At 38.9% G+C, this 13,516-nt stretch overlaps 1 protein-coding gene across 4 annotated transcripts in view; it reads right to left on the bottom strand.

The window, feature by feature from the left end:
- EML4 (EMAP like 4) overlaps window positions 1-13,516 on the bottom strand; it is a 1,975,061-nt gene that overhangs the window by 366,950 nt on the left and 1,594,595 nt on the right. For all 4 annotated transcript variants that reach the window (XM_044060268.1, XM_044060269.1, XM_044060261.1 and 1 more), the window contains one exon: window positions 4,202-4,297. In XM_044060268.1, the coding sequence (XP_043916203.1) occupies window positions 4,202-4,297 (96 nt within the window). The remainder of the gene's footprint in view (window positions 1-4,201; window positions 4,298-13,516) is intronic.

The raw sequence follows: 13,516 nt of genomic DNA, 5'->3' as shown, positions 1-13,516 counted from the left end.
AGAGAATGGTCTACAGAAATTATGTCTCATACTGTACCAGACATGCCTACCACAGGAATGTGTCCACAATACAGCTTGTAAAGGTATGCAGATATGTCAGTTCTGATTTTGTAGGATTCACTATAATCCTTAGAAAGCATTAGATGTAGATTAGACACTCTCAGGTGGCAGATAAAGGCTTAATACAGAACAGCCAGGTGTCAGTCATCCCTGCATCTGGTAAGGTCAGGTGTCAGTCATCCCTGCAGCATCTGGTAAGCTGCTTCTTTGAGTATATATTTGGAGAACACCTTAAAGGCTGAAGTGAGACTGAATGGAAGCATTTGAAACTGGCAATGACTGGTTCCTAGCCAACAGTGTAGGCATCATTTTGGCAAGCGCCAATAAAGATCATCTTGTGAACATCTATCATGCAAAGCTGTGTGTGTCACTGTACAGCAGTGCTGAATGCCATGACTGTGGAATTCTCCTCTGCAGGGATATAGAGAACCCACATCATTATGCTCATCATATCTGAAACAGATAAGAACATGGGAAAACACTTCATTATTGTAGGATCATCCAGTAACTCCTTAATGACATGGTGTACTTCTGCTCTGTTATGACATTCAAAATCCCCTACAAATGTAGCTTATTGCCCATACAGGAAAGATTACAGATGCATAAACAAATTTTCTTTCCTGTCCATCACACTTAATTCCTTGTCTTGGGGGTGGGGGGGGGGGGGTCAGCTACACTTTTGATGTTTTGAACTGTTTAAAAGGCTGCTGCTGACGACACAGAGTGGGTGACTTGGGTGTCTCAGACCAACAGGATTATTTTCTATGAGACTGGAGAACGTGTTCAGTATTTTTAAAGTCTGCACTGACTATGTCAGAGCTTTCATTAGATGCATTGTGATATCTTTTAGGATGACAGCCAGGGAAGGTACCACAAAAAAGATCTGCTCAGTAATTTCCCAGGCTCCACTGCAAGCAAGATATGGGGTCAGATAGCCAGTGACCCATTACCACATGAGTTCCAATTACTACCTGAACACAGAATCATCTTAGGGGAAAGAAGTGCAGCCAGTAATCACTTCATCGTAGATGTGTCCCTCTGGATACTCCAAAGGGGAACTTAAATGCCTAATCTTAAACTGGATCTTTCTAGTTCTCTTCATACAACAGAAGTTGGAAAGAGAAGAAGGAAGAGAAGAGCAGCACCTCTTTTTAAGGCTGTCCTACATGGAGGCTACAGATGGGCTGCTGTCTCTCTGTACTGCTGCTGAGTGACAGGTTGGAAAGCCAAGGACTCTGGTACAGTCTGATCTAACACTGAAGGTGCCAGAATAAGGAGTGAATCACACAGTGCAGATGTGAACTACGCCAAGGATGCTACCTGGACTGGCACTCGTGTTGACATCTAAACCTAAAATGAATCTGACACATTTGGGTATTTCAACTCCAAGGCAGGGTAGGACAGGATTGAAATTAATGCTAAAATGTATGGCATTGACATAGACAACAAAAACCCTATGTTTGGCATCAATACCAAAATTACTACTTGTACTGACAGCAGGGTGTGGAAATGCCTGATGTCAGAGAGAGTCAGACATCAAAAGTATCCATATTAGGCCATATGACATCAAAACCTAAAGTGTAGTGCATTGTGGTGATATCAGCCCTAACAACTGAAATGACACCACTGGAAGAACAGGCATCTTTGGGACTAAGACAGATTACAGGAATAGTGGGATCGAGGCTAGGAGTAAAATAAAAGACTCCCTTGGCCCAAGAGATGGGAGAGGGGAAGGCACACTTGAATGCCTCTCCCTTAGCTTGATCTATCCCAGTCAGACAAAGGCAAGGGTGGGAAAGGTACGGGAAGGGGTAGATTTGACTGCAGATGACCGTGATCTCCTACAGGGAGGAGAACCATCACTGCCAGACAGAAACGGAGTTAATTTCACAGTAACCAAGACAGTGTCTGTACATAAATCTTCTGAACAAATTTGTCCGTTGTTTGAGTTAAAGGAAGTGACACCTAGCTGGCAGCAGAAATAGACAGGCATTTTTGTTTTGTTTTGTTTTTTTTTTTTTTTTTTTTTTAAGTACAGGAGAGAATCCCTAATGCAAAAGACAGTCTAGAGGATGTTGGCACTAAAATAATATCAGATTTTTGCCATACAAAATCTACTCAAAGACAACATTAAATGCCTTGACAAATGGAACACTCTAAAAGTATTATCTATGTATCCACAGGTCAATAAAAGCACTTGGTGTTCCTGTCTGTGCAAGGAATTTACCACCCACAGGCAAACTTAAGGAATGAGCATTCATTCTTAGGCATGAAGGAAGGACCTAGGCCCCAAATACAATAAATTATTCTGAATGAAAACTGCAGAATTTTAGACAGAAAACAAACTTAAAGGTAGGCTCAGAGAAAAAAAAGGATAACTAGTGTCAAAGAAAAAATACTCACAAAAGATACAAAATACACTTCTAAAACTATGACAGCCTGTTGCTATTTATCCCTACCTACCCTTTGGCATGGTAATGAAGATCTGCACAGGCAAGATACCACACTACATTATGGCACAAGGAACGCAGCCTGGGAAAGTTTTACTTACTGACATGTCCAAATACCTGTGGCATCAGACTTCAGATAACAGGTTACTAATATGATCAGTGGTTAAGTAACTAAGTACAAATTCAACAAAAAAGTCACTGATTCTGTGACATCTGTATCCCACAGAACCAAACCAATTGCATGAAGCAGTGATATTCTTGTTTAAGAAGTTTTGGTGTTTGGTGATACTTTAGGTCTGCAAGGGCGGCCATGGTGGTGCAGTGGTTAGAGTTGCCACCTCACAGCAAGAGGTTCTCCGGTTCGATCCTCAGCTGGGGTGCCTTCTGTGTGGAGTCTGCATGTCCTCCCTGTGGTTGTCTGGGTTTCCTCTGGGTGCTCCGGTTTCCTCCCACATCCCAAAGACTAGGTGGATTGGACACTCTACATTGGCCCTAGGTGTTAGTGCATGTGTGTGTGTGCATGTGTGCCTTCTGTGGAAGGTTGGGCTCCAGGCTGGCAACTTGACACCATAAAACTCCACTGTCAATCATGAGCGGACAGGTGATCCGCTGTGGCGACCCCTAACTGGGAAAAGCTGAAAGAAGAAGGTGATTCTTTAGGTCTGCATTGGGTCAGCCAAAACGTGTGTCAACATAGCTTCTCCAAAGAGAAGGAGAGTGCTGCTCAGAGCTCCCCTGCTGACTAGTCTGTCTTTGAATCAGCATCAGTGGCATTGTGGGTAGTAATTAAGCTGTGGCACTGACAAAGCATGAAGTTCAAAAAACAAACGGTCTAATCAGAAAAATCAGTCAAAGCAGCAGAATAAACTATTCAAGCAGTGATAAAAAAGGCAGAGGGAGGAAATAAAACCCAAAAGGAGTTTCTTATCTCAGCTCTGCAGCTGATATCACCCAGCTGGAGAGAAACAATATCCCAACAGATCTTTCCCTGACTGTGGCAAAAGAAAACTATAAGGGTTCTATCTCTGAGCATCAAAGGCTGTCAAGGTCCTGCCAGGTGATTGTTTCTTCACCCTCCTGACAAGCAGTGGGAGGAGTTTGGAGCTTTGATAAGCTTCAAGATGGAGGGTAACAGGGTATTAATACCCATATGCCAGTAAGGCAATGTGTTCTACAAACATCTACTGTTATAGGTAAGTGAACTTACACAACTGCACTTTATTCCACAGATATTTTACTGTTATTTGATGGCACATTATATGTGATTTTTACCACAGTTTACAGATTATTTCAGAAACAAAGATTCTCCTGTAATTGTTAATAGAATATTTCAGAATAAAATTCACAATCTCCCTACTTTACTTGCAATTATAATTTGTGTTGTCAAGGTGAATGCAACCATGTGGCAAGAAAAATAAATTGTCAACTGGGGAGAAAAAACATATGCTGAGTATAAAACATGAATGCTGTTTATATATCCTTTCCAGTGATCTGCCAAGGACTGCCATAAAATCTGAAAAGCAAACAATGAAAATAATTAAACTGTGCTTTGGAAGAATGGGTTTTTGAACCAATGCCCAGGCTAAAGGTTAGCAGAATATATTACAACAGAGAGAAAATTCAGCTTCATAAAGGGTGAATTCATTTTGCAAGCATATCTTTAATAAGCTGCATGCTATGTACATACATACCTTAATTTCAGCAATTTTGGATTTCTTCTGCCAGTCCCATACAGTCAGCATGTGTTCATTTGAATCGTCAATCACACCCAGATGAATACCTGAATCCTGAGGATGAAAAATAAACAAAACATTCCTTAAAGCAAAGCTAATTAATGGCCATTCAATATTCAATAACAGAGAGATGCTAAGATACAGAAGCTAAAAAAAGCTGCAGGAATCCACAGCAAACTAGCTTAATGACAGGGACAGCAGTAATTGATACAGTAGGACCCTGCAAAGTACATTCAGTTTCAGCTGTCTTTGATAAAAACTGTTTAACATCCGGTGGCACAGATACGCAGCTAAAAATATCTCATTCATTTTGAGATGAATACTGCTTTCTTGGACTTGACAAATAAATCGAACTCTGTACTTACTGCATTATCTTTATAAACTTAAAGAAACAAACAGGGAGAGTAATAAAATAAAAAGTAATATGCTGACAAATGACATGGTTTGCTGTGGCTAACATCATCTTCACTTCTCCATATATAAAGCAGAGGCATGCATGACTAAATGATAACAAAATCCAAATTACAACAATTGTGTTATATGATAAATACCGTAGTAACAACATATAAACTGGATGCAGACTGTGCAAACATTCAATAACATATTATCATAAATATTTAATGAACAACCCATTCAAAGAGTAACAAACAAAAACTCTGGGTAAAAAAAGGACTGCCTCTGAAGAAAATAAATAAGCAATTATGCAGGTCTATTTATATATACAGTAACAGGCATCTGATATGAAATGCAATCAAACCTAGTTTCTAAGTCCTCACAGTATGTTGCCAAAAAATCAAAACAAATTTAAAAGTTGATAATCTACCCATAAGTAAAAATGTTACATGAAGTAAAAGCCTATGTGACAGCAACCCCCCGACTCGTTCACAATTTGTATTATTTTTTAAAAACATGTTCTGCACATCGCTTGTCTAATTCCAGACACTACTGAATGCAGACAAGCAGTATAACTGGTAAGAGCAATTTGTTTCATAATTAAGCACTCAGTTTATTCACATGCTTCAAACAGTTTTCATATTCACATCTAAGTATATGATTGTCAGCATATTTTTGAGACTGCATATCATCCTGTAATCAAACACTTTTTAACCACACAAACAGAGCCGATCCAGTAAAACGTACCAAATAACTAAAGAAAACTGAATTGTTGTAGGGCTCCACAAAGAACACAAGCTTTGTTTAAAACACAGCTTTATTAACAATATTTAACTCTGAATTTACACAGGGCGTTTTCGTCCGAGTATCCCCCAGACTTCATCAGAAATAATATAAAATCATCCACATTCACCCTTTTTATACAAATCAGTTAATTCACTGATAAGCTGATTAAAATTGTTAAAGGCATACTGCTCACAAAAAATACATATACTATGAATTACTTCATAAGCAAACTGAAAATGCTTGTAAGGGAATAATTTAAATATAATCTTATAACATCCAACCTTAAATCAAATAGATGTGTCTTGAACGTAATGTAATAAAAATATAAATAAATAAATATAAACAGATGTCAATAAATACTATATGTTGCATAAAAAATATATGTTGTGTATCAACTAAAATACATATGTCAAGAATATAAACAATGTAAAAACACATTTATAACTTGGCCGATCTAAGTTTTAAAAGGGGTAAAATGGAACAAAAAAACATTTAACCCTGGGGGTCTATTGGCTTCCAAGGTTATCTGCCAAAAGGTTTCTCTAAACTCTAGTTTCCCAGGGACCCCCTCTTATTTCTTTAGGAATCATTTCAATTACAGAAAAAAAGAACTGAGCATTACTGCATTCCACTGTGTGTCTATACAGGGCATTAGTGTTATTTTCTTTTTAACATCATTTAAATGTTCATAAATTCTACATTTTAGATATCTCTCAGTTTTGCCAACAATAAGTTTTTAAGAAAGGGCAAAATATTAAAAATTTACTGGAATATGCAGCCAATTCACAGGTTTTTACACACAAAAGAAGGGGGACTTTTAAGTGTGGGGCCTACAACCAATGTAAATATATATTACAGGGTGAAGAATTATATACAGAGGCTAGGAATACGAGAATACACAATAATAATTATTCCAATTGTAATTCACAAGGTCTAGTTTATGTAGTTACATGTGAGCCTTGTGATGCCTTCTATGCTGGCAAAAGATCCCCTGGAGTGAGTGACCCTCCTGCAGTTTGATTTATGAATGTGTAGCATTATCCATTAGGATCAGGTCACAGACTACCCTGGAAGCCAGGCACAGGCCACCCCTTAGCAACCTGTAGGAGACATTATACAGTGAGATGTCTTTCTGTGTAAGATGTGTTTTGTGTACCTTGCAATTTCTTGGTGAGAAACCTCTGTGGTGTCTCCAATTGTTGCAAGTGTGTGGTGAGGTACCACACAATTACTGGTCTGATTAGGTCCACGTATAATGGAATTATAACATCCTTAGCACTAGATGTGATGCCTTTACTTATAAGATGTGCCACATAGAAGGATTTCCTTGCTACTGTGGATACATGGTGGTCAAAGTTCAGATTGCTATCAACCTGAGTACCCAGATCACAATTCCACTGGGCCTACACTTAGTGAGGGGTACTATCTATAATGTAATTAGCAGGGATGTCAGCTTTCCCAAGGGAATAATAACAATGCTTTTTTTTTTTGCACTTAGCTTTAATCTGTGGCTTTGGCACCATTCATTTGTTTGTGTTAACCCTCTCTGTTGTATATTAACATTGCTGGAGGACTTAATAATTGTTCCCAATTTGCAACTGTCAGCGAACTTGGTCAGCCACAGGCCATCCATGTTTGCCAGGACTTCTGAGAAATAAATTCTGAACAGTAAGGTGTTCAGCACAGATCCCTGTGGTGTGCCACTGGTGACTGGTCTTTTGTTAGAGGTGAAGTGACTCACTTTGACAGTATGTGTCCTGTTGGTAAGTCAGGTGGCTAAATTCCCAACTAGGAGAGCTTCTCTATTATACCTGAGTGGGGGATTGTGTCAAATGCTTTGGCTAGGTCAAGATAGATGGTATGTACTGTCTTTCTCTCATCCAGGGCCTTGGTGATTTTCTCAAGACTTTCTCGAAGAAGTCAACCATGTATAACAGGCATGATCTACCACTATTGAATCCAAACTGGGTTGGGTCCACAGCTGGAGATTTCCTATGTCCTTCCATGGTCTTGTAGATGAGGCTAGTCAAGATTATTATCCTATAATTCCCAGAGTTGGTTGATGGTCCCCCATTGTGCAGAGGGATTAGTGTTGCTGTGCTCCATTCCACCGGAAGACAGTCAGTCTGCAAGCTGTGGTTAAACAGGGATCCAGATGGTTCTGCTAGGTCATTTTTTAAGTTGTTTAAAAGGCAACCTGAGATGTTATCTCATCCCGTTTGGCCTTGGAGGGGCCAAGATAACCTGCTCTCTTGAGATAACAAGCTATGGAATGGTGGCAGGTATACTTTGGAGGGTGAGTAGAGGGGTGAAGTTTGCTCCAACTCTGTCAGCTAGCAGGTTGGCTATTAACTCTGGGTTCAGTATGGGTAGTGCCATCCACAACCAGTTCAGTGCGTAGCTGTGTATACCATTTTAGATTTTGGATGTAGTCAAAGAATGCTTTGTAATTATCCTTAGCTAGGGAGGCTATCTTGGCTTCGTAATTAGCTATGGAAGACTTGGAAAAAAATTCTAATTTGTTTGTATAAGCTAGAGAAGGATTTCTTCCTTTGTTGTATAGCTTGTTTATACCAGGGATCCACCAAGGTGGCTTGTTTTTTCAGTAAGACCTGGTTTTAATCCGGTCGGGTACAGCTGAACCTATACAACTGCTTAAGTGGTTATACAGGGAATTGGTGTACACCTCTGCACAGGATTCCATGTTATCTGCATTCAAGGGGAGCTTTGAAACTTTTTATACCATCACTTAGAAGTAGGTAATTTGTCTTAGAAAAATTTGTAAGCATTTATGAGCTTGATGGGGTATCTGGTCTTATAATTACATAGAACAAGACTGATCTATGGTCCAATCTTACCAGGCATGACATCACACGGTGGGGGGGTATGCAATGGTTTGTTGCCAAATTACTGCAAAGACTACAATATATTCTGGATCCCTGCACTTCATCTCTTTCACTTAATACAAAGAAGTACTCTGACAGCAATTTTAGTATGGCATATATAACATGTCTATGCTTCTGTGACAAGTGAGGTTAACTATGCTTTCACAAGTGAAAGCAAGTTCCACCCCCCATGTAACACAGCTATAAGAATCATTTTACAATGACTTTGAACAATGGCACAACAGGAACAAAGTGCATGGTTTATAATTACATTGAAGGGACTTTTTATTTTCCCACCACGAAGCAGACAACTCTTTCCTGTACCATGCCCACAAGAACTTGGATCCTATAAAATAAACAAAGTCCTTTACAGAAGGCAGGTGAACAAATGCTAGGTAGGAACCCACAGACTTTTCTAATTCCCTCAACAAGTCCTCCTCCAGACTTCCAAGATAGCTGCACATTGAGTAACAGCTTGACTCTCGCACTCTCAGTGTGAAAACAGAAACTCAACAGAGAAGGCCAATAGATTTTTATGTTTACGGGTAATTTCAGTAACTGGCTAGTAAGTGCACTTCCTGTACGCAAGGAAAAAAGAAATACACAGCACCTGGAAAAAATAGGCTAGAAAAAGTGAGGAAGAAACACTGGATGGGGAAAGTTCTGCAGCTGTTCAGCAAAAAGCAATGCGACCTCCAGACGTGACTTCCAGTAACCTACAAGAATATAAGACAACTGCACACAGACCTGGTTAAAATAAATGAAACACTGATGGAGTATATCAACATAAACAATAAAAGGCTGGAAAAAAATGAAAGAAGCTTTAAAGAGATATTCAGAAGAGTTGATAAAGCTGCAAAAATCCGAAGTTGAAATTAAGAAAAGGCTAGTAGAATGTGAGACTGCTCAGGAAGAGATGTTACAAACAATAATAGAATTAGAGGACAGAGCATGTAGGAGAAAAACTGAGACTTTAAGCTATACCAGAGAAGCTGGAAGGAACAGAATGCATTAATTTTATGGAAGCACAAATAAGCAAATGGACATGGTATTCCACAGCAGGAGTTGTTAGATGAAAGGGGACACTGTGTGCATATTCCAAATCTGGCTATGAGAAAGTAACCTAGACCTTTAGCAGTAAAGACGCAATCCTACCAGCAGAAGGAGTTTATTCTGACAGAACTGTGGCAGAAGGACAAAAATGTTAAAAGGGGGAGACAACAGAGTGTTTGTGGAGAATGATTACTTATTGTACACCAGGCAGAAATGGAGTAAATTAATTCCAATATTCAGGGAATGTTGAGATGCAGGTTTGAGATTCAAACTGCTGTACCCAGCTGTCTTCAAGGTATTCTTCCCTGGAAGGACAAAATCATTTTTTGAAGAAGTACATGCTAAGCAGGAAATACAAAAGGTTGTCTGACAAAAAGTGAGCTGTGAAACAGAAGGAGATTCTGCTTATTGTTCTTCTGATAATAAAGACCACAGAGAGACTATACCTATGAAACCATTTCCCATGTTTCAACTGAAAATGTTGGAGAGAAGGAAGAGAGCACAAGAGTTGACTAGAAGAATCAAGAGTACTTTGGAAATGAAGCAGAGAAAGTATTTGGGAGTTGGAGATGAACAGCAATAAAACCAGTAACTTAATGTGGGATTACATTTGTGAAATATGACAGAACAAGAAAATCTGGAAATATTGAACTTTTTCAGAATTTGTTGTACTTGTGGGATACTCTAAAATATATGCCCTACATCATAACATTAATGTTCAGAAAAATGCTTTGGGGAGGGAAAGAGAGGGGAGAAAGTTAACTGTAAGTAAAGAAAAATGTTTTCTTAATAATAGTATTGTTGTGGTGTGTGGTGTTCATTGCTTGCTATAAAGTGATGTTTTCTCAGTTGTTGTTAAATGCAGTGGGGATTGTAAATAGGTGCTGCTGTTCTGTTTTCCCCTTTTGTTCTATCTTCCCTCTTACTTCTTGTTCAGTTTTCAGAAATGTAGGCACTGCAATGTAAAAAAAAAAAGCCTGGTTAAAAGAGCATAACAAATGAAAACTAATACGCTTTTTCTCATTCTTTCATGGGGGAATGACTGAATTAAGGACCTTAGTTTGATTTAGTAACAAGTTTTAAGAGAAAGCAAGTAAATGAGAAAGAATATTGAATATTATGAGACATTTTTCTAGCAAATTAATGTATGTTTAGCAGCAATTCTGTACCTGGCCCTCGTGTCTCCATGGAAACAATCTGATAAAGACAGCTTGACTGTCTGGTCCTCATGTCTGCATTGAGACAACCTGATAAAGAGAAATTGGTTACAGTCTGGTGGAGAGTGATTGGCCGGGAAAAAAAAGAAAATAGAAACTGGACAGGAGATAATGTTTTCTGAAAGCATTCAGGGGTTGAGCTATAAAGATAAGACAAAAACAGTTAGCGCTTACTAGAACCACAGCCTCTACCATGCGTCTTAGTATGGATAAACTTTCCTTTAAGTTAACTCAAGTCAGTCAGTGTGGCTGTCAGTTTGGGACATTTGTTCCTATTAGGAGGGTAAAACTTCAATATGTGAAGATGTTCATAGTTTTGTGTGTTAGTATTAAATAAATATGTTTTAGGAGGGGGTGTTGGGGACTTTCAGTAAAACAAAAAGTTTTGTAAGATGTGACATACTATAGGCTCAAATGAATATGACAAGAAGCAACTATATAAAGGTTCAACCTGCCAAACAGTGCATAAGTGTAACACAAAAGCTGGGACTAGACATTTAACAAAAAAGGCGCTATGCATAAAAGGTGGAAATAATAACTTTTTAATACAATGATGCTTTGTGTAATGTCTTTAAATGGTCTCAGAGATAAATACTAAAAAGTAAGAATAGTGAACTATATTAAAAATGTAGAGTGCAAATAGTTACATTAAAGGAGACACACTTGGAAAGAACTGAACATGCGAATTTGATAAAGAAAGGTTTTCAGGATGGTTATTTAGCGAAATATCTGGGACAAAGGAAAAGAAAAGTACTCATATTAATTGCAAGAGGAGCTCCAATAGTGACAGAAGAGGATACAAAGATAATAATGGTAGATTTGTAGTGCTAAGGGGCTACTGCCAATGGAAGAGGATTATACTGGCATGTATTTACATTCCACCTAAAACTGCTATACTGGAGCTTAAGAAAATTCTAGGAGAAATAATCAGTTTTCAGAAAGGAATATTACTTATAGGTGGGGAGTGGAATTTGATTTGCAGCACTAAAGATGTATCTGGATGGCCCAGAATGGAAAGTACACCAAAGGAGGGTAGGTTTTTGAAGATCTTTAGGAAATTACTTGGCATGGAAGATGTGAATTCAGTGACAGGAGTTCAGAGTGAATTTGCATATTATTCCCCAAGATATAAAAACTGGGCTAGGCTAGACAGAATTTACATTTCACTGGACCATGTGCGTTTAATTGAAGGTCTTGATATGTACCCAATAACTATTTCAGATCATGCACTAATCTTCTTCTTCTTTTGTCTTTTCCTGCTTAGGGGTCACCACAGCAGATCACCTGTTTCCATTTCTTCCTGTCCTCTGCATCTTGCTCTGTTACACCAACCACCTGCATGCCCTCTCTAACTACATCCATAAACCTTATCTTAGGTCTTCCTCTTTTCCTCTTACCTGGCAGCTTTATCCTTAGCATCCTTTTCCCAATATACCCAGCATCCCTTCTCAGCATATATCCAAAACAATGCAATTGCGCCTCTCTGGTTTTGTCTCCAAACTGTCCAACCTGGGCTGACCCTCTAATATACTTATTCCTAATCCTGTCTACCCTCGTCACACCCAGTGCAAATCTTAACATATTTAACTCTGCCAAATCCAGCTATGACTCCTGCCTTTTGTCAATGCCACTGTCTCCAACCCATATAACATAGCTGATCTCTCTACCCTTTTGTAGACCTTCCCTTTCACTCTTACTGGTACTCGTCTGTCACAAATCACTCCTGGCACTCTTTTCCACCCACTCCACCCTGCCTGTACTCTCTTCTTCACCTCTCTACCACACTCGCCATTACTCTGAACTGTTGATCCCAAGTATTTAAACTCATCCACCTTCGCCAACTCTACTCCCTGCATCCTCACCATTCCTCTATCCTCCCTTTCATTCATGCACATATATTCTGTCTTAGTCCAGTTGACCTTCATTCGTCTCCTCGCTAGAGCATATCTCCACCACTCCAGGGTCTCCTCAACTTGTTTCCTACTCTCACTACATATCACAATGTCATCTGCAAACATCATAATCCACGGGGACTCCTGTCTGATCTCGTCTGTCAACCTGTCCAGCACCAGTGCAAATGCACTAATAATAACTAAAATAAAAACACAGGGTAATGAAATAAAAATGAGACACTAGCACTTTCCTACCTATCTGCTGAAAAGAGAGGAATTTAAGGAATGGGTAGTAGAGATTATTCAGGAGCTATTCAAGAGGATAGACATTATTTCTGAAAATATAGCTAGGGAGTGGGATAGAATTAAGGTGGTGTTTAAAAATAGGGTATAAATAAAAGAAAGGGACCTGTGGTTAACAAGTAACAAGAACTATTTAGAGGGACTGAAAAATGTTAAAGTACTGCAGAATACGAGAATCTCACAGAAGAAAAAAAGGATCAACTGCAGAATGCTAAACAGAAAATAAGGGATTACCTCGACAATATGTATGAGTTTAGAGAGATTGCTGTTAAGCAACTGTGTTTTGATAATAATTCTAGAGCACAAAAACTGTTAGCACAATGATTCAGGGAACAGAAAGTGGAAAGGGTTGTCACCAAGCTTAGGGAGCCTATAAAAAGGAAAATGTCAAGAGATCTGTAGAAGAATTAGAAATATTTAGAACATTTTATGAAAGTTTATATAAAGCAGAGAAATATGGAAATGAAGAAAAAGTACAAATGGAAATGTTTATGGAAGAATTAAATATGTCAAGGTTAAAGGTAGATGTCCTCTCTAACTACATCCATAAACCTTATCTTAGGTCTTCCTCTTTTCCTCTTACCTGGCAGCTTTATCCTTAGCATCCTTTTCCCAATATACCCAGCATCCCTTCTCAGCATATATCCAAAACAATGCAATTGCGCCTCTCTGGTTTTGTCTCCAAACTGTCCAACCTGGGCTGACCCTCTAATATACTTATTCCTAATCCTGTCTACCCTCGTC

The sequence above is a fragment of the Protopterus annectens genome, chromosome 1.part0, assembly GCF_019279795.1.
Source record: "Protopterus annectens isolate FY-2018-M chromosome 1.part0, PAN1.0, whole genome shotgun sequence".
In the NCBI taxonomy this organism is placed as follows: Eukaryota; Metazoa; Chordata; order Ceratodontiformes; family Protopteridae; genus Protopterus; species Protopterus annectens.
Note: the sequence above shows the minus strand (reverse complement) of the source record. Positions and strands in the feature narration are given on the sequence as shown.